Raw genomic sequence first — 27,176 nt, forward strand, 5'->3', positions numbered from 1 at the left:
TCGGCTTCCAAATATTATAAAAAATAATATATTGAGGTAAAACCATTAAAAACTATAGCCGCATTCTGTCTTGCGCAACTTCTTCCCTTCGCAGCATTGCGCTGTCATTTCTCCCTAAAACTCAAACTTACTGACGGAATCAGCACGATCGGTGATTGTTGTAAAATGCAGTCTAGCTACTGTTGCTAAATTGCGGGACACGTTAAATAATTAAAAGAGCAATAAAGGCACAAAAATCTGCGCAAGAGATGCTGTTCGCAAGGCGGCGCGCACTCCGAAACAGACCGAGACAAGCAAATTATACTTTGGGTTTCATGTGCGCGTCTAAACGATCAAATATACAAAAGTATGTCAAAATGACCGGCTTGGAGATTCAGTTAAAACAGTTTATGTCTTAAATGGATGTAGTTCTGGAATAGTTGGGAGAATATGGTGCATCAGTAGCCTATTAGATCTGCACTCGGTCTTAAAGGGGCAGCAGTCTAATAAACATGCTGACGATTGCGCCATTACTGCGAATCAAACAACAAGAGAAAAATCACTCACAGCTCTTGAAAGAATAACTTCAGCTTTAATAAGCATTAATCTATTTATGATAAATTATGTAGTGTTATTTTACATGTGATTACTTTATTAGATTTCTTTTTAGACCATACCTGATCAGTAATAGTAGACCTTCCTGAAATTAAAGCACTGTGTAGGCCTATCTAATGTGTATCTTTGTTTAATTGTTTATCTTTTGTTTATCTTTGTTTAATATATTAAACAAAAAGAACCGATAAGAATACAGTTAAAGTACCGGATCGATAAGCAGTATCGGTAAGAGTAGGAATACCGTTGAAACCCTACTCCCCGGTCAATGTTCCGACAACAGCCCAGACATGGAGCTACTTCAGCCACCAGTCTCCCCAGTCCCTGGTAAGATGCCAAGCCCTGGTCCTTCGTTGGAGATGGCATCCAACTCAGGGACGGAGGAAGAGCCTACCGCACCTGAGCTAGAGACTCAAAATAGTTAGTTTGGCAGCTCAGTGAAGCACTTTAAACTTTTTTTTATTTATTTATTTTTATTTTATTTTATATATACAGTATAATTGTGCTTAAAAAAAAAAAATATTGTGTGCACCCAAATTTTGTGCTGGTGCACCTAAATAAAAAAGTTAGGCGCACCAGTGCAACCAAGGCAAAAAGTTAGTCTGGAGCCCTGATATATATATATATATATATATGTAGCACCTTGCTAAATTTATATATTGTTTACTTGGTGTTCTGTTAACAAATACAGTATCCTGGAATATGGGCCAGTTCAATTGCCCTGGTGTGTAATACATTTTTGTATTAATACATGTGTTAATTCAGTTATAAATAGTGAGATGTTGAAATATCCTTTTTTGTGAGTAAACTTTGAACCCTCTGTCACTTTATTTCGTATTGGATGGCCAGGTGTCAGTTTTGTTAGTTATCCAATCAGTGCCATCCAGAGAGCAGTTGACAGCCTACCGGATTGTTGAGGGGGCGGGACTAATAAAAAGAGCGAGACGGCGAAAGTACGAGAAAAGAAACAGAGAGATAGCTACGAGCTAGTTGTAAGTTCTGTATGATTGATACATTACTGTTAGGGATGTCCCGATACCACTTTTTCACTTCCGATACGATACCGATGCCGCAGCTTTGGCTATTTGCCGATACCGATATCAATCCGATATTTTTATTTTATTCTTGAACTAATACTACTAATAATAAAATATATGGAAGCACTTTGCTCAATTAGCCACATAAAAACATCTCACTCAATTGGAGAACAAATTCTTCTCCAGTATATAGTCCACAACAACAGTTGATAATGAAAGACTTTATTCAAAAGACCTTGAGATATGTTTGGTAACCTGAATGAATTTAAAATTAATTTGCTATATTTCAGATCAATATATTTGTTTCCTTAATTTTTATTAACTTTAACTTTATTCTCATCTGAATTATAAATAATTTATGTCTGTGTGTGTGTGTGATTTTGGTTGGGTGACAGTTACAGTTTGACAAAAGCACAATGTTGTGTTTCACACAAATATAAGTAGGCTAAACACTTTTTGCAGTTTTAATGATGTCCTGTATGAAAATGACGGAGTATGTTTTTATGTTTCCACTGTTCGATCGCGCCCGTGCCTCTCTCTCTCTCTGACACACACACACACACACATTCCAGCATTGCAATCTTGACATCGCAGCCTGTTCATTTTGCTGCATTCACACCAAACGCGAATAGAGCGTCAAATTCGCGTCTATCGCGTCTAGTTCGATGATTGAGCAGTTTGAATCCATTCGCGCATAATGATAAAGCGAGCATTTGAAGCGATATAGACGCGTGTTCAGAGCTAAGGCGGGGCTACAGATTAGGTGTCCCTAAAGAACCCGCATATGTCTATGCGCGTATCTAACAGTAACGTTAGTTCCGTATTACATTAATTAATGTGCACGCGAGTTTTATTTATTTTTATACCGTGTATTCTCTGTGTAAATCCATGCACCGAACGTACGTTCAGTACGAATACATGTGCCGTTCCACCCCTAATAGGTATCGGATAATTTTTTTTCTCCCCTCCGATATCCGATCTAGCGTTTTGGGCCAGTATCGGCACGATACCGATGCCGTGGATCGGATCGGGACATCCCTAATTACTGTTCATCAAATTTAAGAACCAGTGGGGTATTTTTCTTGAGTTTTGTAAATGTGTAACCATGTTATAACGGGAGAGTGAGCTTTATTTTGGAGCTGGTTAAATCCGCAACGGAGATTCTACTTAAGTGAAATTACTGCATAGCATGTGTGAACTGTGACGCCATAGCCATGATGTGCGAACTGCGTAGCCTGAAACCCACTTTGCCACCGAGTTTCTGAGTGAGTATGGACATTGTGAACTAAAATGAAATTGACATTTTCGGACAATATATAATTAAGCTCATTCGATTTTGTGAACTTCTGGCTAGTGTGCGTCAGATGCTGCCATCCATGTTGCTGCAATAGATGTGCTCGGGTTTCGTGTTGTAGGCCGGAGATGTCTGTGTTTTGCACACGGACGGACAGAGTTTCAGGACGGGTTTTCTCCATTGTGTATCTCACCACTGGACCGAATGGTTTGGATAGACGATCATTATAATCTTTCTGTTACCAAGGAACCGTGAGTACAGACAATATTTTTTTCAACTGAGCTCCAACAAGCGCGCCAACGTTGTGGTACCACAAAACTGAGACATAAAAGTAGAAAAAAACCCCGGGGTATTGTTCATTGTCATTTCATTTGGAACATGAGGACATTTTAAAAGGTTAACTCACCTAGTTCTGAAAAACCAACAACAATATAAATACATTTTGAGTATAACATTCAATTGTTGTGGTCTGATATTTAAGTGTGTGCGATTGAAATGTGATTGATTGTGATTTTAGTTAAATTTTTTTTTGCAAATAAGGGTTATAGTGGCTAAGTATATGTGCATGGGAGTTTTATGCTCACAGTGAAAAAAAAACGAACACAGTATAGCTATATTTAAGCTAACCAGGCCTCTTTACACTCCAGCCAGAGTCGCATGCCCGAAGTTTTAGTTGCTGTGAATACATCTAAATTCTAGTAACCTCTCACCAATTCATTCCCCGTGCACATGATAAATCCTTAAAAAGTGGAATTGTGTAGGAGGGTTATATATATATATATATATATATATATATATATATATACACAAATATTTCAGCATTTTGAGAGTGTAGGGAGATCGACTCAATTACGTCATTCGCAGTGCTTAATGGGAGTTGGCTGAGCTAAAGAGCAATTTTTCCGCATGTTGCTTTTTTTGAATCTCTGATTGGTGTCATTTTCTGTACAGCATCAAAGGTAATGTAGTTTTTCACCAGGAATTCAGCTGTTAAACATTATGTTGAAATAATGCAGGCTGATGGCTTCAGCAGAAGTAGTAGTATGGCTGTCTCACTTCAGTCATAGTGACCAAATGGAGGTGCCACTTAAGATTTTTGGGTTACTGAACTTCAATCTATAGCAGATAAAATGATAATAGACAAAAAACTTTAAGTTTGCTGAAATAAGTTTGTGAAGGATGCTTAGCGTGTATGTTTCCTCCTATCTCTTGACTACCCTCACTGTTTCCATTAAGAACAGGTGGACTATAAACTGTATACTGCCTGAGCCCAAAGGGAAAAAAAACCTATCTAAATCTGTCCAAAATCTAAAAATGTCTGGCCGCCACTTAAACAACTACATTACCTTGCTTTGTGTCACCATCAAAAATAGTCGTCAAGTTCAAACAACAATCTGTAAAACTATTATTGTCAAAGGTATCTCATCCATCCTACAGTGAAAATAATGATCTAACAGTATTTATTGGGTTTGCTTCTACGTGCAATTGTAGCCAGCTACTCATTTCTTTTAACATTAGTATTTTGAAAGATGTGGTGGAAACCAAGGTCAAAATAATAATGTCTATCACTGGGTTGTTTTTACAGTTCCACCCTAATTTGAAATACAATAGGTTCCAACAGTGGAAGCTGTGTGTGAAAATATACACCCTTAGCAAATATTAGATATATAGCCTAGATATAAAAGCATTGACCAACAAGTCTCCTTCAAGGACATCACTCCCTTTCATCTCACAGTAAATCAGGCACAGATCTCCTGGTTTCTGTCTTGAAAGGGCCTCAAGTATGGAGGGCTCCTTAGAGACAGACTGAGACAGGCCAGCCAGACACGACTGCAGAGTGAGTGACCGCAGCTGTTAGGGGCCACCCTCACTGGCTACCAAGAGTCAAGCCACCCTGGATGAGAAAAAGAGAGCCAGTCTGGTAGAGCAGCTGGCGAGAGCCAAGATTCATAAGATTCACCCTGAACACATATATGCAGTTTAGGAGGTTTACATAACCACTGCTGGCAATTTTAGAACACAGCAAAAAAGGGGGGCGGGAAAAAAGCAAAACAGAAAGGGAAAAAAAAGGAAGAGGAAAAAGGAAAAAAGAAAGGGGAAAAGAGAAAAGAAATAGGAAAAATAAAAAAGGAAAGGAAATAAAATAAAATGAAGCAGAAAAGGAGAAGAAAGGGGAAAAGAATTTGAGGAAAAGGAGGAAAATGGAAAAAAGGTTAAAGGAAAGGAACATAAAACCAAATGTAAGAAAAGGAAAAAGAAAGGTAAATGAGCAGAATATAAAGGAAAAGACAGAAAGGGAAAGGACAATAAGACAAAGGAAAGTTGTATGGGATTATTGAACAGAGGGGGCTACAGGTGATTAATGTCTTCTGGGCATATCCAGTCAATACAAATTGTATTAGCGACATTAACTCTGCAGGGTCGATATTACCAATGAAGTTGGAAATGAATTTGATCATTACGATGTGACTGATGTGGGATAAAACTAAAACAGAAGTGCTAAATCAATAAGGTATATAACCATAGCATACATCATGGTTGCATTGATCATTTTTGTGCAGGGTCTTTCTATTTACTCAATTGCAATAGCCCCGGATTTGCACGGAGTTTAATGTAACATAATTGCAGTGCTTTTTGTTTTGTCTGAAGAGATGAAATTGCTTTACAGTTTTATCTAATCAACTGAAGGCAAATTCAGTCTACATGTAGAAAGATAGATTGGATGGAAAGATATATGGAAAGATGGATGGATGGATGGATGGATGGATGGATGGATGGACAGACAGGTAGATTGAATGGAAGAGTGATAAATAGAATGATAGATAGACAGACTGAATGATGGAAAGACATGGATGGATGGATGGATGGACAGACAGACAGACAGGTAGATTGAATGGCAGAGTGATAAATAGAATGATAGATAGACAGACTGAATGATGGAAAGACATGGATGGATGGATGGATGGATGGACAGACAGACAGGTAGATTGAATGGCAGAGTGATAAATAGAATGATAGAAAGACAGACAGAATGATGGAAAGACATGTAGAACGATGGATGGATGGATGGATGGATGATGGATGGAACGACAGACAGACAGACAGACAGACAGATGGACAGACAGATGGACAGAATGACAGATAGATAGAAAAGATGCAAACTGAATTACAGAACAATAGCACGACAGATGGAAGGAGGGAAGCTTCCTCCTAAAGCTGATGTGAGAACAGAGTGTCCAAAGTAGAAAAAGAATGTTTCAAAATCCTTAAGTCTCACTTTGTTTTCATTCAGTGGCTGAATGGCTTTGGATTTTCGCTAAGAGGACATTCGCTAAGAGAAGGAACTCCGTGTTCAGAGCTGTCTGTCCAGGTTCTGGCTTCAGCACCAGTGTCCTCTAGCTGACAGTTCTGGGTCACCTTTTACTCAGCCTCTCAGTCATGTCTCTCTTTGTGAGACGGGAGGTCTGACAAGGTGATGTTTACCATAACAAAAAGACCATGCATTCTCTTAAAACAGCGCTGAACAGGGAACAAAATGAGGGACGTCTAATTCCAAAGTGTTAAAGCCGTTTCATCACACACACAAACATGAACACCATCCTGTCTCCTTACAAAAAAAAAACAAAAAAAAACAGAGCTGTTGTTTTTTTTGCAAAAAAAAAAGTGCATATGGGAATTTTTCCAGGATTTAACCCCTAGTAAACGGCTGAAGGATTAGTGTATCTACAACATCATTTCAAGCAATGTGGTGATTTTGGAGAAGAGGTCAAACTTTTTGTTTAAATCTGAGGAAAGACAAACATCTGAAAAAAATGAAGCGGGTCAGGGGGGTTGAGTAATTTTCCATAAGTCTGGCTGTTGCATTTCTTAAACATGAGAACTGAGGAATCTGCTGTATAAGTCATGTCATCTCTGGTGATCCTGCATGGAGTCATGTAGCATAAGATATGGATTATAAATTCACATCTGGTCATAAGACAGGCCTCTCAATCAATAACTGACATGTCTAGACATGGATAAAAACAGTTTCTTTGAGTACAGCTATCGAACCCTTCAGAGGGGGAGAGGCTGGGGCACGAAAGGATGTGCATTTTATGTATCATTAAGGAATCCGAATAGTGAACAGGGTTCTTGAGTTCGTCACAGGGGTCTGGCGCTGGTCTGCATCAGAGCTAATGGCCTTTTACGAGGCGCAGGGCTACTTCTGTTTATAGGACCCTGCGGGGCCGGTGGTGGGTGTGTCAAAGTGACCATTATAGACAGGAACTTGGTTATGTGGCCTCAAAGTTAAAATTCTTGGATTCAAACTCATTCAGAAATAGTTTTTTGTTTAAACTGTTGCACTGCACCTTCAGATGTAAGTGAAAAAGGAAAGTGTGTAAAAAAAATTTTTGGTCAAAATAAAACATAATTGTTGGCTTGATAAAGAAATTAAAAAAACAGTTTTAAGGTCAAGTTTATGTTATTACACGGCTCAGTGAAATACTTGATTTTGATTGGTCATCAATCGCGCAATCTGTCGCTATGTTATCCCCCAATAGCAACCGGCAAAAACTGATAACAGGCTCATCTGGGGTAACTGAAGTGCATTTAGTGAGCTAATAAAATATTAAAACTCAAATCAATATTTTGTGTACAGTTATTTAATTACGTCATCTGGCTATCACAGGCTTGCTCTCTTGTTTCGTATAAACGCAGCTGCTGCCATTTTGCGACGATAACAAACAGGTATGATTTTAAAACCTTAGTTTCAGTCTAAGGTCCAGAAACTATGGTTCTTAGTTTCAGACCTTAGTTTCAGTAGTCATGTCAAAGCAATAACTAAATCAGCATACTATCATCTAAAAAATATTGCAAGAATTAGATGCTTTGTTTCCAGACAAGACTTAGAGAAACTTGTGCATGCTTTCATCACCAGCAGGGTGGATTATTGTAATGGACTTCTCACTGGCCTTCCCAAAAAGACGATAAGACAGTTGCAGCTCATACAGAACGCTGCCGCCAGGATTCTGAGCAGAACCAGAAAATATGAACATATCACACCAGTCCTCAGGTCTTTACACTGGCTCCCAGTTAGAATTAGGATTGATTTTAAAGTATTATTACTGTATATAAATAATTCACTGGCCTAGGACCTCAATACGTTGCAGATATGCTCACTGAATATAAACCCAACAGATCACTCAGATCATTAGGATCATATCAGCTAGAAATACCAAGGGTTCACTCTAAGCATGGTGAGTCTGCTTTTAGCTATTATGCCAGCCGCAGCTGGAACCAGCTTCCAGAAGAGATCAGATGTGCTCCTACAGTGGTCACATTCAAATCCAGACTCAAAACACTTCTGTTTAGCTGTGCATTTACTGAATGAGCACTGTGCCGCTGTTCGTCCGACTGTTTGTACTGTACTGTATTTTATTTTATTTTTCTAAACTGTTTTAATTATTCTTATTTCTTTTTATTATTTCAATTTCTTCTATGTAAAGCACTTTGAATTGCCATTGTGTATGAAATGTGCTATATAAATAAACTTGCCTTGCCTTGCCTAAAACAGTATCATCTCAGATCAATATCTCTTATCCATAATTATTTATGTGGTGAAATGCTGTGTAATATGTGGTACGACTGTAGGCTACTGCGTCTCTTAAATGTCCGTCTAGTTTGAACTTGCTGCGCTAGCAACTGCTCTCTCTCCGCGGAAGCTTTGTGTTTAAAGAGCTAATAAAATATTTTGACTCAGATCAATATTTCATGTCTAATTATTTACTTATGTGGCAAATAGCCCTGTAATAAGCGGGACAATGTACATCCCGCCGTTTGTTATCGCAGAATAATGTCCTGATCACCCTGTCGGGGTTGGATGTGCATTATCCCACTTATTGCAGGGAAAAGCTTTAGCTAAGAACATATCTAAGAAAATATCTCAAATGATTTGATTATCCGATGTGTGCTCTGACTTGAGTTATTATCGTTAACTAAAACTAAAACCATAAAAAAAATATGTTAGGCTACTTGACATACATTTTAACTGAATAAAATAAAATAAAACTACTTAAATGTATTTTATTTCAGCTAGTTACTGAGTCCAAATTTGCATGACCAAAGTTGAAGTCCTAAAATAACAAATAAGTAAGCTAAAAAATATGTTAGACATAGACAAACTAACAAAAATGACAAAACACAACATAATTTCTAAAACTTTAACCAAAATAAAGTGAAAACAGGCCATATTAAAGGGTAACTAAACCCTAAACCAACTTTTTTTAGTTAATGATCTGTAAGAATGGGGCTTTATTAGTGCTGTTCATTGATTCAAGTAGTTTTTTTGACATTTGTGTTTAAAGTGTTTTAATTTGACAAAATATGGTGTAAAAACGTCTGAGTGCTGCCCTCTTCAGGTTGAACAGTGGCTACTGCAGTTGAATTTTCCTATTGGAAGTTGTGGTACCCTCTGACGTCAGAGAGTACCAGCTAACCACGCCCTTGCCTGCAGAGAGATACGTCACAGATGCACGCCCCCTCTCCACTGGGCTCTGCCTACTTTTCCAGCATTTTTCAAATATTGCCAGTGGGTGGAGTCAGGCTCTGACCAGGGGTTTAGTTACCCTTTAAAATGCAAAAGATTAACAAAAACTATATCAGGATATATTAGTTTATCAATGATACTAAAATAGCACTAATGTAATTCCACTCATTTAGAAATGAGACAGAAACATAGTCAGAAGAGGCTGAAGATCTATTCTGAGATGAAAACTGTAGGAATAAAATAAAATAAAATAAAATGTAAATAACAGTAATGTAAATAACTAAGGCCTTTTTTTTTTAAATGCTATATTGAGAACATTCTGGCTTCAGTTAATAAACTTGAACAGGTGGCTCACATGTGAGCAGGACACCCAAACAGTGACCTAGCAACCTCTGATTTCTTTTTTCTTTTTTTTTTTCTATCTCCCAAAGTCTCTCATTATCTATCCGGCTAATCTATAACATGAACTATCCTGCTTTGATGCGATTTTGGTTTGTGTGGTATCAACCGAATCAAACGGCAAAAAAAAGATTTTCCTCTTAAAGGTCGCAGACATTTACTGAACAGAATTTTATAGCCACTAAAACCAATTTTTTCCTTATTGCCCCACAGCATAATCTTTAACCCTAATCAATTACCCAACACAGAGCTTTAAATAACAGCCCTTACAGTGATCTGAATGAAATAACATGTTTTGATTTTAGAAGTCATCATTAAACGCTCCAGTGTTTTCTGGAGACTGTCACTGTAACGAAGTGTGCAGTCCATTATCTGGATCTGCAGCCCGGTGACATCATCACCCTGCAGTAAAATACCAGAGGGGAAATACTACACCACATGTGCCCTTAACTCTACGCTTCTCTTTTATAGCATCATCATTGTTATTACTGTTAGCATGGCTATCCAATCGAGGACACATGGCTAGTTGTTAGACTAAATAAAAGTGACGGTGGAATCCAGAGTGGACAGACCATTTAAACTAAAGCTGAAACTGATTTGGAAAAGTAATGAATTCAAATTAAAATGCCACATTAAGCCAAGTCAACCAGTTCTTCTCAGTGTAACCGTAACAATGCTCTGCTACGCCCTCCTAACTTTAACTGGGTCTCACAGAAATAGGGCTGTAAATGAGGGTCTCCGACTCCCACATTCTCCACACAGTAACAGAAGAGCACCTGTCTGTGTCTGTCACACTACAGCTGCACCACAAGAGAAGTGCTTATTTACTTTCCTTCTTTCCCCTCCTTTCTTTTCTTCATTTCCTCCTGTTTTTCATTTTTCCGTCATTTTATCTTTCTTTTTCTTTCCTTCCTCCTTTATGTATTTCTTTCCATTATTCAGTTTTTTTCTTTCTATATTTCCTGTCACTTGTTTTCTTTCTTCCCATTGTCGATTCCTTCCTTCCTTCCAGGGTGGCCGCGGGTCCTTAAAAAGTCTTAAAATGTCTTAAATAAAGTTTTCCTAATAAAAGGCCTTAAAGTCTTAAAATGTCTTAAATTCAGATTCGATAGGTCTTAAATATTTCTGGTCACGTTACCGCTAAAATTTCTCCAGTCTGACGGACCTAATATCAGTGTCAAATAACCAGTGAAGCATCGAATCGCGAGAATGATTCAGATTTTATTACATAAACAGCTATTGATAATGATAATGTAGGCTTTTTCTGGTAACGCTGTTGAGGCTCGCGCTGCTTGTCTCTGTGATAGATTTTAGGAAGAAATCAAAACAAACTCCCAGAAGAAACATACTGAGGTAAAAATTCTAAATGTTGAGTTATTTTATTTATAACATGTGATATAGTTAAGTAACATAACATGACGGGAGCTATTTTGCTGAATATTCTCACGATTGCAAATGTTACATTGATTTTAGTTCAATAAACAAGTAGTGACAGGGCTCGAATTTCGGCGCGGGATTGCGCATAATTTAAATTGCGTCTTCTATCAGCTCGTGAAGAGCTGCAGGCGGCGATAATACTCTCGCGTTTCGGGAGTTGGGATAGACGGAATTGTCACTTGCCTAATCGGGCCAGCATTGCATCACGAGTAACTAAAGTTTACCATTTGCACGTCTTTTAAAGTTTTACCAGTTTAAACATTAAACATACTTGCGTGCGCTGTCTGAGAGATGTTTTTTTCTCTCTGCACACACACATAGAGTAAAGCCGCCTCACACACAGCTCACGGGTAACACAAGTTATTTTGCGTGGATTTTATCGCTTTAACAGTCAAAAACATGCAAAAAAGATGTCAATTTCGGTCTTGGTGAGTATCCTCTAAACACAGTCGGTTATGTCAAAATGAGCATAAATTGTACGTGACCGTATAATGAAACAGGATCCGTGCACTAGCTCTTAAAGGGACAGCAGACACATGTGTCTGTCATTCATTTGGTTGTCAAAACAACAAAACAGAGCTTTCATTTGAAGGAATCAGGATTAATAGCCTATGTATTTAATTTAGTCAGGACTAAAATACTACGCAGTGCTATTTTACATTTCAGTCTCTGTAGTATTTCTGAATACTAGTGTTAGACCTAAGCAAAAACTTTTCTCTTTATTTCTCTTTACTGGTATCTTTATTCTATTGTATTTATTTGTGCTACTTTTTTCAATTTAATTCAAAGATTGAAATCAAGCTTCCTTGTGTTGTGTAAATTCTTTAGACCAAAATTACCCCATTGTAAAAATGCAATGAGTGAGCATACATTTAGGTATAACATTTATACACATGTAATACATGTAATAAAAAAAAAGTCTAAACTCCCCCCTCAAATTAAAAATCCTCCCCCATAAGAATCACCTAAGGGGGGATTTCCCCCCCATTTTCCAAAATGAAATTCAGGCCCTGAGTGAATATTAAATTATTTCAATTACTTAGGGTAAATATTACATATACGCATGTAATATAATGTGCATTTCCATCACAGGTTTGGTCTTAAATTTCATTCAAAGTGGCATTAAAAAGGTCTTAAAAAGTCTTAAATTTAACTTGTTTATATCTGTAGACACCCTGTCCTTCCTTCCGTATTCCTTTCTTTCATTCTTTCCTTCTGTATTTTTTCCTTCCGTATTCCTTCCTTCTGTATGGCTTGCCTTCCATATTCCTTCTTTCTGTATTCCTTCCTTCTTTTCTCCCTTTCTTCTTTCCTTCATTCCCATCCTTCTGTATTCCTTTCCTTCCGTATTCCTTTTTTCCTTCCTTCTGTATTCCTTTCCTTCCTTCCTTACATCCTTCTGTATTCCTTCCTTCCTTCTATTCTCCTTCATTCCTTCTGTGTTCCTTCTGTGTTCCTTCTTTTCTCCCTTTCTTCTTTCCTTCCTTCTGTTTTCCTTCCTTCCTCTTCCTCCCTTCCTTTCCTTCCTTCCTCTTCCTCCCTTCCTTTCATTTTTTTCTTTTCCTTCCTTCCTTCCTTCCTTCCTTCCTTCCTTCCTTCCTTCCTTCCTTCCTTCCTTCCTTCCTTCCTTCCTTCCTTCCTTCCATTTCCTTCCTTCCATTTCCTTCCTTCTGTATTCCTTCTTTTCTCCCTTTCTTCTTTCCTTCATTCTGTTTTCGTTCCTTCCTCTTCCTCCCTTCCTTTCATTTTCTTTTCTCCCTTCCTTCCTTTCTTCCTTCCTTCCATACACTGTAAAAAATTTAACGTAAAATCAACAGTAACTTACTGGCAACAAATATCCAGCAAGCTTCAGTATTTTATTCCACGGTAAAATTACTGTAAATCTGGCAACAGTACTTCACAGCATACCGTATAATAACTTACAGTATATTTATACTGTAAAATGAATTACAGTTCTTGTTTTTGCACTGTATTTTAAAATACAATAGTTAACAGCATACTGTATAATAACTTACAGCATTTTTATGCTGTAAAATTAATTACAGTGCTTGTTTTTGCACTGTATTTTAAAATACTGTAAAGTTACTATGCAGTATAATTGATTATGGTATTTTTATATATATATACACACAACATATAACCAACTACAATCTGTTACACGCTTAATAAAAGAATGAAAGCTAAAGGCGTGTATGCCAAAAAAATTCACACAGTTATATTACTGATTATTAGATGTTATGTCAATTATGACAACACACAGAAGTCAGTTTAAAATTCTTTATTAAAATTTAATTCATTAAACTAGAAACACTCCAGACTTGGCGGGGCCAAGCAAAGAGCGAAACTCATCCTCAGCACGCTGCAATCTCGAACAACTGTACACGCTGAAAGAAATGAACAACATATTCAACACTGCATAGACGTACACAGAGAGATTACTTTTATGAATTTTAGTGCATTATTCAATAACTGAAAATGACTTACCTCTGTTTTTAATGTAGGAGCAAAACTCATCCTCAGCACGCTGAAATCTCGAACAACTGCACACAATGAAAGAAATGAAAAACATATTCAACACTGCATAGACATACACAGAGAGATTACTTTCACAATGAATCTTCTTTCTGAATGACCCTGATTGATACAATTAAGGTAAAAATGCTCCTGATTAAATGTAATGCTGGTATTTCCCATTAAAAGCAAATGAAATATTGAAATTAGACTTTTGTTTGTTGATACCTTAATTACACTGACTAATCTTTTCTCTTTACTGAATAAGTACTTAAAAGTCTTACCTAACTCTAATAATTCTGCCAGTCATAATTGGTGAATTCCTTGATGAAGTTGGCAACATGTGGATTCAGGGCCCTGCTTTTACGTTGCACCATCCTGCCATTGTTATGGCTCTGCTGAAATTTGGCTCTGCATTTTGTGTTCTCTGGATTTATCCTCACCAAAAACCTGTAAATAGAATATTTTTAAATATACTGAAAAAGCCATTTGCTAAAAAAGCCAAGTTTAAAGGGATACTCCACTTTAATATGAAAATTCAGTCATCATTTACTCACCCTCATGTTGTTTCAAACCTGTATGAATTTTTTCTTCTGCTGAACAGAAAGGAAGATATTTAGAAGAATGTCAGTAACCAGACAGTTTCTGGTCCCATTGACTTCCATAGTATTTTTTTTTTCCTACTATGGAAGTCATTGGAGTCCATCAACTGTCTGGTTACTGACATTCTTCTAAATATCTTCCTTTCTGTTCAGCAGAAGAAAGAAATTCATACAGGTTTGAAACAACATGAGGGTGAGTAAATGATGACTGAATTTTCATTTTAAAGTGGAGTATCCCTTTAACACAGTGTTTGCTACATCCCAGCTTTGGAACATAAAAATAAACTTCTAACGTTAGCATGGGTTTGAATGACCATAGTACTTCACTGTAGATAGGGACATCCAATTATAGCATTTGCAAAATCTTGCATGAAAATCAGTCATAAGTTGGTCACACTGGATAAAGTGTTCACTTTTCCAGTACTCAACATGATCTGCTGATGCCAAACAGTATGATTTTTTTATGGATTCACCAATAGTTACCTCTGGATGAATTCCAAGGTTGATAGATGGCAGATGTGAAGTCATCCTGAGGGTTAACTGACTGGATGACCACCTTTCCTTCTACGCAGAGCAAAAACAAATTTCAAAGATCAAAAATTACAAGCTAACAACTAAATTGCAACTTAAAAATATCAAAAAAGTTAACATATATTTTTTGTAAATGAAATAATTGAATGATTGAATATATGTTAACATATTGTTGTATGAGGCCTCGATCGCGACAGGCAACACGCACACGGTGTAGCTGCTAGCCTAAGTTACACACAAGTGTTCAGAAACAAGAACATTTCGATTACTTTGTTCCAAACTTGAAAATAATAACTGACATTAACATCAAACCTTGTGATAACTAGTATTTGGCTAACTGGCTAACGTTAGAATGTTCGCGTTAAAAAGCTAACATTACCTTTATATCAAATTCACCACCGATTAGGATACTTAACAGTTAATGGTAAAACGGATATATCTTCACATTTGTAGTGGTGAAACATTTAGAAATACAAATTTTTAAGATTTTGAATACAATTTTACATCTTACCTGGCTAGTTCTTGCAGGTTCTGCGTGCTCCGTCCTCGAAGTCAGTCAGGATGAAATGGAAAATTCGAGTGTGACGGCTGACGGTTAGATGATTGGTTGCCAGGTGTATATCCCGTGCGATTCGCTCTTTATGTAATTAAGTGTGTAAATAGAAAGCAAAATAATAATAATAAACCATGGAAATCGATTTTTATCTATTTTACATTGTCTATATTATTTATCATTGGATGGGACTACATCTCCCATCCCAAATTTTTTGTCTATAATAACCTTTGAGATTAATTGGGTTTGTGACAAAATCTGGCAACCATAAAGAAAAAAAGAAGAAAAAAACACCCAAGCAAATTTAAACTTTTTTTTAACTATACTAAATGCCATAATCTATGGGTTACCTTATGAAACGATGTATTATAAAATTCCTAAGATGAAATAACCTCAATAAACCAAAAAATGTCCTCTGTCGGGCTTGTCTGTTGGAATATTACTGTCATCAATTTAACAGGAGTATAAGAATTACTGTAAATTTTCTTCCCCCCCACCAAAGAAAAGCATAAATTGACAGCAACTTTCCTGTAAATAGTTATACGGTGACAAAGCTGGAAATACAGCAAAAATAATGTAAAAGCTATAAAATTGACAGCAACTTACTGTAAACTGTTTCTACAGTAAACTTTCACTGAAAATACAGCAATAATACTGTGAAAACAACAGAAATCATTTACAGTGTATTTCTTTATTTATGTATTTCTTTCTTTCCTTCCTTCTGTTTTATCAGAGCCGTAGCACAGTATGCCACATGCTCACGGCGATACAAGTTCAAGTCTGGCTTGCGTCATGTCCTTGATCAAATGTTTCATATTTCTCCTCAACATTCCAAGCTCTTCTTCCTATCCTGTAAATTTAAAGTCCATAACAACTTTAATATATAATATAGCTTAATTAACTTGTAAATACAGTTCGCAAATTCCCACAGCAAAACACGTCCCGAGAATATATTAGAAATGTGAGATTCAATTTCAGAGATTTCAAACTGTGACATCAGTCAAGATTAAAGGAAAGCCCATTCCAGTCAAGGATAACACAACAAGAATCTTGTTTCATCCTTGAATTAGTCACACTCTGGGCAAATCTGGGGACAAGCTCAGGGCGCAATTCGAGAACAGAGGACAAGAATGATTGAGCTGTCTCACGATTGCATGCTTTAGTCATTTAATTACATTAAGGAGCAATTCAGACAACCTCTCACTAAAAACCAGATACACCCTGTTAAAGTATTACAAAGCCTCACAATGAGCCGTTCTAATCAGTGAACGTCTCTTTACTGATTAGAGCAAAGATGTAGGACATAGGCCATGTTTACACAGTTGCCCGTACTGTATTTGAGTCCTTAATACGGTTACATTCACACACAGTTCAGTTATTTACGGGAGTGAGAACCTCATTTTATAACCAAACTAACACCTGTACATTTTCAGGACTCACAACCGAATTCTTGGAAAACCCACATTGCGTAAACGGAACCAGACTGGACAAACAGTTTTCTGTCACATCATACAGTCCGAGAGAGCCATTCTGCGCTGCTCAAACATGTGTGGTGCGGGTTTTCATGTGTGGTTTCAGTAACTTACAGCGACGAAGATATGAGCTGTGTGTCATCTGAAGGTTTTAGATCCAGTCACTATTTTCCACTGGAGCTGCTCATGTTAGTTTTGTGTTCTACACACGAGCGGCCCGACTCAAATGCACCAGATATAAAAGTTGCCGGTTAATGGATGAACTTGGAGCTCGATTGGACTCTTGGCATGTCAAAAGTGATAAGACGCCTCAGTTTTATCGAAATACTACTTTAAGTTAAGGTGTGAACGGGACATTTCGAGACTCACATGTGTAAGTAAATGTCAATCCCGAAAACTTACAGTGTGCACATAGCCACAATATCTTAATCTAAGAACATTGGAAACAAGTTAATAACTTTCAGAAACTACATTCAAAGAGACCCTTTCACATCGCCAAGGAGCGAACAATATCAAATGCATTTAGCCCAGTCTGATAAATTCATTACTCTCCCCAATTCATCCAAACACTTCTTGTTGCCAGCGCAGTTTGATAAATAAAGGAAAATGTGTACTCACCCACACCTCCATGCCTCTTCTTGATGGACATCTGAAAACAAAACATGAAATCTGTTAAAACAAGAATCAAGGTTGAGTTAATATTTTCATAACAGTTTAACAGTAACCATATCATATAAAACTGTCTCATGGAATATCAAAACAAAGGCCATGAAGTATTGCTCCTCTCCCACTGTGGATAAAATCAACACCTGACCATTGAATTTCCTCCCACGGATCTGCTGAACGCTACGCTGACCTGGGTCACTATGATTTACAGTGCTCTTGCCCAGGCAAGAGAGAAAGTTCTACCTTTTTAGAAAGATGTCGTGTCCAACATTCCAGCTGTAATCCATGAGAAACCTGTTTTTTTAGTTTCACCTTTCTGCTACTACGCTCAGGTAACATGTACCATGTGAAAGGGACTTATCACGGTACTTTCAAAATGCAACTTTTCCACCTGAGACCCAGCAACTCACTATTTAATTTAGCAAGTTTATTATAAGACAATACATGCTAATCAAATGTTTGGGGGTGTGGCCGATAAAATAATCTAAATATATGATATATATATCTAAATAATAATTAAATATAAATTAGTGCTGTCAAATCGATTAATCGTGATTAATCGCACCTAACATAAAAGTCTGTATATATATATATACACATTATATATTTACAAACTTTTATGTTGTGTGATTAATCGATTTGACAGCACTAAAATAAATATTAATAATATATTTTATAATTAAGTGTCATGCTGAATGTTTTTGCTATTCATTATTATTATACATACATAATATAATGATATATTGGTACTGATAGGTACTGTCAAATTTTTCAAGACTGACTCAAATTCGCTCATTAACTTTTTTCCCTCCTTGTCTGAGTAAAAAGACTCGGATGAATAGATAATTTCAGTAGCAGAGGCAGTAGATTTCTACTAAACACAACAATGATATATATAAAAAAAAATGTTTTGCAGGGTCTCTAAAAGTTAGGGCCGTTTTACACTGAAAGAAAGCAGATAATGTTCTCTGGAATCACAGCAACCAACAAAACACCAGTAATTTTAATGTAATTCAACACATTAAGAAGCTGTTTGAAGTGTCTGTTGATCATTGCGCGAGTATTCCCTCAGCTGTAAATGTACACTGGGGCCCTCTGCCTCGGTTTAATGAGATCTGGGTCTGAAAAACACAGCGGAAAGGGGAAATGATGGATGATGTCATGGTTGCTTATAGGCTGTGAGATTTTGCAATGAGGGGTTGAATTTTCACCACACATCTCAAAGAGTTATGGCATTCAAACGCAAGCACAACCGAGGGTGTTACTCTCATAAAACAGCTTAAACAGTGCGTGAAAAACTGTAAAGCAAGACCATTTCAAGGTATGTATATTACATGTTATTTCTGACAAGACTACTGGGCTGCTTACTGGAATGTCGCCTTTCATAACAAGTTTGCTGAGGATTACTATGAATTCTTGGAAGAAAGAGTCTGCACCGGAGTAAAGTCTTGCTGTGTTTCAAAGCAGTAATTGTCACTGACACAAATGATGGTTACATGACATGTAATTAAGCGTCAAATGAATGATGACTAGCTTTAGGAAGAGCCATGCCTTACAAAAAAAGATCTGGATGTAAAAGGTACAACACTGAAATATCCACACATCAATCAATCAACCTGACAGCAAAATGAACAAGAAATGCAAGGCCAAGACCTTCACATAACAAGAAAACAAACAATGTTAACACAATCAAATACAAGAAAACAGATCACAACGCGAATGAAAAGAACAATGAAGGAAGAAGGAAATTGTTTTGACACGTGGTCTATATTAATGAGCGCCTTCCTGGGATATACTATGTCATTTTCTTGGAACTGTAGGATTCCTGAGTGTGAATGATGAAGGCTGTCAGCATTACAAGTATAATAATTTCTCAGTCAGAAATAATAGATAGATAGACAGATGTAAAATAATAATGCCTGAGGGGAAACTCAGGAAAAGTAACTGTGCAAGTTACACTGCATCGGCTCGGAATGAGGTACAAGATCCTAAACGCAGCAAAAAGAAAATAGACGCCAGAATTTCCAGAGGCAAGGGTACCAATACATAAAGTTTGCACAAACATCATTTGGGCTGAATCTGAATTATGAGCTGTTGGGAGATTTTGGATCACACTGAATAACAACCCCTGAAGTTCAATTCGTGTTTTTGTATGTCTGGGATTCCCCTACAGTTCATTTTTAGTGGTTGTATTTGGCATGCATGACTAACGTCTATCATAATATTCATCGGACTGTAGATTCAAAATACATGTTTGATATTACACACATGTTCCATGTGGAGCTGATGCTGACCGGCCAAAACCGACTCATTTAAAGTCAACATGCAATGGCGCAACCCTTTTCACTACCGAAAGTGAAGTATTTCAGAGAGAAACTGCGTATTAAACAAGAAAATAGAGGTGAGACTTTGTCTGAGAGATTGTCTCCACCTAAAATTGACTAATTCAGGAAAAGCGGTCAGTATATGATAGTTAATAAGATTAGTGACGTCAACCAAAAGATGAAACCATGGAAAGGCGTTTTGGAGAAGATGAAAAAAATTATAACTTGCACAGATGAATCATTTACAACAAGACCAAGAATCTGTATTAACTGTATTAAGTGTCACCGTCCCGGTAGCGTTTTTTATTTTATTTATTTTTTACTATATTACATTTAAATCCTAATCTAATCATGACAAACTATATATCGTTGGAAAGGTTTAAGACTCCTAAATAGATATTTTAGGACTGTTTTTTTGTTACAAATTATGTAGGAACAGAAATAGATGAATTTATGACAAGAGTGCACCTCAAAAAATCTACATAATAACAGGAGTTCTGACCTTTGTCACAAAAAGTCGACGCACAGACTTTTAATAATTGAAACGTTGATTTTCATGCTAAAATTTCATAAGAAAACATATAATCTTGTATTTGTCAATAAAAAATTATAAAATAATATTATCTTCTAAAAAGTATTATATATATATATATATATATATATATATATATATATATATATATATATATATTATCCTCTAAAATATAATATTATCTTTTTTATCATCTTTTTTTATTACATTACATATTTTAGTAGTTATCATAAATTAGGTATCATTTGAAAGCTTACAATCTCAGAATTCATCCTGTGAAAACTGTTTTGAAATTGGACATTGTGTTACCATAGAAACGGTACTCTAAATGATTTTATCAGGCTCCTCCCCTTTTGGGCATCATTATGTTTCATAATTTATGATCAAAATATTTTCTAATCTTGACAAAACACATATTGTCAGAAAGGTCTGAGTCTCAAGGTTCCATATTTTGTGACAGAAGTGATATTTGGAAAGAAATGTATTAATTTGTTATGGCAGAATGCATACAGTTAAATTCAATGGAATTCAATGTCACCCGGTGGCTTTTTTTGGTATTACGCCTAAACAAAATCTCATGGGAACTTCAATTTTTGTGATATGAACTTCAAATTTGGAACACAACTTGGTTAGATATATGGCTTTGATTTTAGTAAATTTATAGTAAAAAATATTTAGTAAAATATAGATTTAATATAAAATATTTTTTTTAAGTACAGTATATTTGATTTACTGTAAATTTAAACGTCCATAACTTGTTCGTACTTTAATTTTTGAAAGTACTTTCACTTCAGCAATAATCTGCTGAGTCTTTTCTTTAAAACAATACCAAACTTAGGTCTATATTCTAAAGCATTCTTGAATTACAACCATTTAAGTTTGAATAGTGCATTTTAATGTCCAATCTCAAAAAGGGGGGTGACAGTTTAAGAAAGTAAATAAGATCAAAATTACCATTCTAAAATGCTTTGCAATGTGCACACAATATCCTTATTTATAAGTCATAAACCAAGTGGCACGTGGAAACCAAAGAGGCTAAGAACAATTTAGGGGTTTAAAATGACAGAATATAAGACAAAGAGAAAGATTTAAAAAATAGAAGGATAAGACAAAAAGTACGCGCTGTAAAGTACAAAAAAAGCCCTGACGGCATCCACTTCAAAGTGACCCCAGAGGGCTCGGGCGGGCCAGATGTGGTCCCGCGAGAAAAGCCTCATCCATCTTACATTCCATGAAACCCCCTGCAGCAGGACAACGTTTCTATATTTAGTTCTTCTCTTAAGCCTCGCTCAACCCGCTGGAATATGTTCCATCTAGTTCCTGCGTTATTCACCACATTTCAGCTTTTTTTCTAATCAGGCCTGTTGTTTTTATACGTTTGTTGCTGTTCTGATGGACGGTCTGTTTGGGCTATCAGGCTGTGGACCATCCATCTTGCAAGCTGAGGTGGGCGGCTGAGTTGGTGGTATTTTTTTGAAGTTGACATCTAGAGAATGTCAAAGAAATGCAGCTAGCATGACACGGGGTCTTGGTTGTGTTATGACAGAAACTGCCTTGGTGAAATGCACTGTTAAGCAGCGGGAGAAAAGAAGGAATATGTCACGGGTGATGTTGCGGGCAAGACTTATCTGAGGTTGCGTATGTGTTTAATTTGGAGCATGCGTTAAATGTGTACGCGGACAGTATATCGGCTTAATAAAGCCCATCTTTTGCACAAGCATGTGCCTGTTTTCTGCTAAGGAAACAAAAGAACCAGGGTTGAGTTCTTGAGGAAATGAAAGATGACTTAAAAAGGAAGGATAATGTAGGATCAAACCTATTGCTGAATTAGTCCTGCTTTTAAAGGAAACACGGGGAGTTGAATAAGCACCTCATGTTGCTGCTTCTGAAAGTGCTGTATATGTTAAAACCCGCTTTGAGAGCTGTTCTGCTTCTAGGCTCTTTGCCAGAATGCCTCTCAAGGCTAGTGGTGGTGAAAGGTCTATGCATCATTGCAAAGATGTGTACGTGGGTAAATGTAAGTGCATTTCATGCATAGGTTCCACACGTATAAGTCTGGTCACCAGGAAGTGCAACTAAACAACTACAACATCTGGTCCCAAAATAATCTTTCTCTATTGACAGCCATTAAATGTTTTCATTAAATGTTTTTTAAACATGAATAAATTAGATACCATTTTAAATATGAAACACACGCATACATACACACACACACACACACACACACACACACATACATATATATATATATATATATATATATATATACAGTATGTGTTTGTAATTAACTAAACAATTGGAGTTGTAACCTCAGTCTTCAATGACTGCCCGTTGAACCTTCAGAGGAATCACAGGTCATTGGATGGTGTTTACATAAAGCATTCTCTTTTCTGTCACAGGAAATGTGAACTAGCACACTGACGGCATACATGCTGCTATATTCACAAACCCTGATGAGCAAATGTTTTGGGAATCTTTGAGAAGGATGTTATGATTGTTTTCAATGAGAGTATGTGAGGTCACATGTTGATAGAGTCGGTTTAAAATGGATCCCACAATGCTCTAGTCTAGATCATTGCGGGATCCATTTTAAACCCACTCTATCAACATATCTTAACTACTATATAATTTCTAGTTAAAGAAATAGCTCACCCTCATGTTTTTCCAAGCTAGGATATTCTGCTAAACTTCAACAGAACAAATAAAAAATAGGTTTAGAACAACAATTTTCATTTTGAGGTGAAATATACCTTGAAGTCAGACATGGAAAAGTTCTCATAGCGAAAAAAATGTAACTCCCAGCTCATGCAGATTCACGAGGAATTAAAAGAGTCCAACAAAAGTGAGAGGAAAAGAAAAAGAGCAAAAGCTCACAGCATTGACCTCTCAACCCAGCCGTATTTTGACACTTTGCAGGGTCGCTCCTCACCCAACATCCCAAACTGAGATTTAACCTCTGCTGGAGCAGAACAAATCCTGGCCTCCTGAGTTGCACTTGGCCCCGTAATCTATCTTCATCCTATTGAGCCGCTTAGCTCCCCTCTCCTGCCCCAACCAAGGACCCCGCAGGGAGTTAGAGAGCCGACGTGGACCCTCCACACAGATGGATGGAGAAGACTCAGCTTCCCATCGCTCACCACCACCTCCAAGCTTTTACAACAATAGATCGAGGGTGAGGAATAGGTTAGAGGCATTAGAGAAGCATTTTGCCAAAGCATTTGAGAGTTCACACAAATGTTTATCAATTCTGAGCAAGCCTCCAACACATAATTAAGCAAATTAAAGGGATGAAAACAAATTTGGACCCCACTGACTTCCATTGTATGGACCAACAAACAAACAAACAAAAATATCTCAGAAGCAATAAAGTCAGAGTTTGGAAAGACATGAAGGTGAGTAATGATGACAGGTTTAATTTCGGGGTGAACTCTCACTTTAAAATGATGAAAAAAGTCTGTCAGCAAATTGCTTTTGTTCCATTTTTTTTAAGTCGCTTTGGATAAAAGCGTCTGCTAAATGCATAAATGTGAATGTAATGTAAAATATGGCCAAGCCTCCAGAGTGGGTTCTTTACAGTATGGAAGTTACATTAAAACAGGGGCTTACAACATCTTAAATAAACGCTGGTTCCAAGTTAACAAGCATTCTGAGACGTATGTTTTCTTTAAAAGATTTTATGATGGCGTCAACTGTATGGTGTGGTGTAGTAGTGACGTGATTGACTGAAACAACCTCTTTCACAGTGGTTGATGTTATTGCACTAATAAATAGATGGGCTACATTGGCCCGGATCCTTGTGAGTCATATTCATGACGTACAGCTTCCTCGTAACACTGACTATATCAACATAAACATTCTCTCAGTGTTGATTCATGAACAGTTTCAAAGTAGCTGATATGTCTTTCACCGGACAGGCTAGCTTTTCCCCTTCCAATAACTGGTGTTAAAAAAAAAATCAAAAGCTGCCAACCAAACTTTAGCCAGAAATAATACAAGTCTGTGTTGATGTACGTCACAGTGAGCATGAGAGTAGAGAGAAGTTGGATGGAGACTTGGGCTGTTTGCCTTTCAGAACTCAATTTGAATTGAATTAAAGTTTTAATTAAATGAAGTAGAATTAAAACTGAAGATTGTTTGACAGGTACGTCCTTGCCAGAACAGAAAAAAATCAAAAAAACATCATGAAATCTTGAATAATATGATTAGTACATAATCAACTATTATTATTTATAATATTTGTTTTATATATATATATATATATATATATATATATATATATATATATATATATATATATATATATATATATATATATAAAGCTGTAAAGCGCTTTGAGTACCCAGAAAAGCGTGATATAAATGTAACGAATTGTTATAATTATTATATTATTATTATTATATATTGTTAATAAAATTATTGTTAACACGAATTATGGTAAAAGGTAGCCAACCCTGATAGCAATGGATATTAAAACTGTAATGTAAAAGGAATGTAGGAATGTAAAACTGTTTCTCTCTTTTTAAATCAGATCAGACAAGACCTTCAAGACCGGTCAGCTGTGTGACTGCAGGACACCTTCTTCATGACTTGGTCAAGACAACCAGAGTTGAACGAGGATAACAGGCTTGGTGAGAATCACAAATTGTGTTCATGTTAGAAGACATTTGGTAAAATGCCAAGGCAGCTTTCAAAATGTGGATTTGTTATCTACATGAGGGTGGCCAACATTCATTCCACTGGACTGAAGGCCTCCACATGCCTCTGGAGCTTTTGACCTCCTAATCTTCTCCAAGAACCTCAAGACTTCATTTTGTCAGAGTGCACAAAGCCAAATCATTCTATTACCCCCTCCAATCCAATTACCCTCTTTAACTCTCTCTCTCCAGCGCTCTCACACACTCTAATAAACACGCTCACCTCCCAGATCCCCATGCCAGAGGCCTTTAGCGGGGTTCCCATGCACGGACCACAGAAAGTACCAGTGCTGTTTCAGCTATGCGGAGATTAAACAAACACATCTGGCCCAGTTCTCCAGCCGGACGGAAAAGGACCGAATTCCCACAGATATTGTGCTCATTTAAACCCACTGTTGCTCATCGGATATTGTTTTGGGAACAATGCAAGGGAGTGCGTGCCTTTGAAATGAAAAATATTCATGATGAGCTTAAAGGAAGAGCTGGCGATTGCTTGTTTTCTCTGTCTTCGCTATAGGCAAGGGTGGCTTGAGACAAAAGTCCACAAAGTCCACCATAAATTGCGGTCGGTCTGAAGCTGGACTAAGACAGCTGTAAATCAGCTGCGGTGATCGTCCGTGAAGAGTCTTATTTTCCATCCTTTGCATGTCGGATTTGTTTCCAGAATGATAGAACATTCCTTTCAGTATCTTTCACACGAGCCCCAAACTCGTAAATCGCTCAGTTGTCAGATCTCTCTGTGCTTGTGCTAAACAGCAGGACACGTACAGACCTCAGAAATCTCTGTTTGAGAAATGCCTTGTCCAGTTACAAATGTACAACTGGAAACGAAGCCCTTCACAACAGACGAGCTGCGTACTTAAATATATGTAGCAAACATATTGGTCTTGACCAATCAAAACCGAAAAACGCAAGGCAATAACTATCAGAAATATCATCATTAAACATGTTTAGGGGTTTAAAAATCACCGGTTCAGCTAAGCAACACTGGTTTGGAATCCAAACAAGATGTGATGGCCTTAAATGGCCCACTAAAAGACTTCCTTTGGTGTCGCTCTGAATTCATTAATTCAATTCTCCAGAATAAGGGGGAATCCTGTTTGGATTAGCGAGGGGAAAACCTATTTAATTCAGTTCCACTAATGCTGAAAATCCATTAGAAATGCAATCCTAGGCCATCAAACCTCAACCCCAGAAACTTCTTGGAATGAACATGTGCCCTGGTCACTGACACACAGTGTCTTTATTTAAAAAAATAAAAAGACTTCATAGAGCAAAGCTAAGCAACTGATCACATGAAGCCAAATCAGATCATAGAAATATAAGAATCCTGAGTTCTAAATCAGTACCATCAATATGACGACCACTAACCACAAACTTTTTTTTCTTTTAATGGTTTGCTCTGTTCTGCTAAATTAGATGCCAGTTGGCTTCAATATTTTGCTACATATAGACATTCAGATATTTTTAAGTGCAACTTTTTTTTTGAGTGCCTAAAAACATTTTGAGGTGAGTAAGTTCAAATGCTCACCTCTGTCTTTTTACCATGTGATCTCCCCAGAGAGGAAGTGGCTCCCACAAGTCTCTCTTGGCAGTGCCGTTCCCTCATGTCGGATCTTCTGGCCATGTTGTTCCACTTGAGGGACTGGTTCACCCCCACAGCTCCGCTCTGCAACGACAGCACAACAACTTTTAGCATGGGACGGGACACACTTTGTCTGGAACGGATGATCTCTGGAGATGGATAGAGAAGCAGTCAGTATCCGAGACTTACACAGGCAGACACAAATTTAACAGAACATTTTAAAGAGCCCAAAAACTATCAAAAATGGAAGAACTTGAGATAACTTCTTGTTCCAGAACAGCATGCAAAGGGAATTTATGTCTCTTGTTAAAAACCAGGAACGGCTGTTGTGAGAGCTCTGAAACCCATCATGTCATTCTGCTAACCACCCCTAATGGACATAGTGATATAAACAGAACAACAGACCCCAAGCACAAAACATC

At 37.1% G+C, this 27,176-nt stretch overlaps 1 protein-coding gene and 2 long non-coding RNA genes across 4 annotated transcripts in view; 1 reads left to right on the forward strand and 2 right to left on the reverse strand.

The window, feature by feature from the left end:
• The window catches only part of LOC309505970, a 293,235-nt gene that overhangs the window by 119,635 nt on the left and 146,424 nt on the right, over positions 1–27,176 (forward strand). The gene's annotated exons all lie outside the window — the stretch shown is intronic.
• Positions 1–27,176, reverse strand: part of stard13b (StAR related lipid transfer domain containing 13b) — a 95,530-nt gene that overhangs the window by 55,836 nt on the left and 12,518 nt on the right. For both annotated transcript variants that reach the window (XM_082179456.1, XM_082179455.1), the window contains 2 exons: positions 26,701–26,838; positions 17,572–17,602 (listed from right to left, as the gene is read on the reverse strand). In XM_082179456.1, coding sequence (XP_082035582.1) covers positions 17,572–17,602; positions 26,701–26,838 — 169 coding nt within the window. The remainder of the gene's footprint in view (positions 1–17,571; positions 17,603–26,700; positions 26,839–27,176) is intronic.
• Positions 13,548–15,528, reverse strand: LOC309505969. The gene is made up of 5 exons (XR_014208604.1): positions 15,440–15,528; positions 14,881–14,961; positions 14,080–14,245; positions 13,769–13,824; positions 13,548–13,668 (listed from the first exon to the last, which is right to left on the reverse strand). It is a non-coding gene; the product is annotated as an uncharacterized lncRNA (long non-coding RNA).

Source organism: Leuciscus leuciscus (genome assembly GCF_965113295.1).
Source record: "Leuciscus leuciscus genome assembly, chromosome: 9".
Taxonomy (NCBI): Eukaryota; Metazoa; Chordata; class Actinopteri; order Cypriniformes; family Leuciscidae; genus Leuciscus; species Leuciscus leuciscus.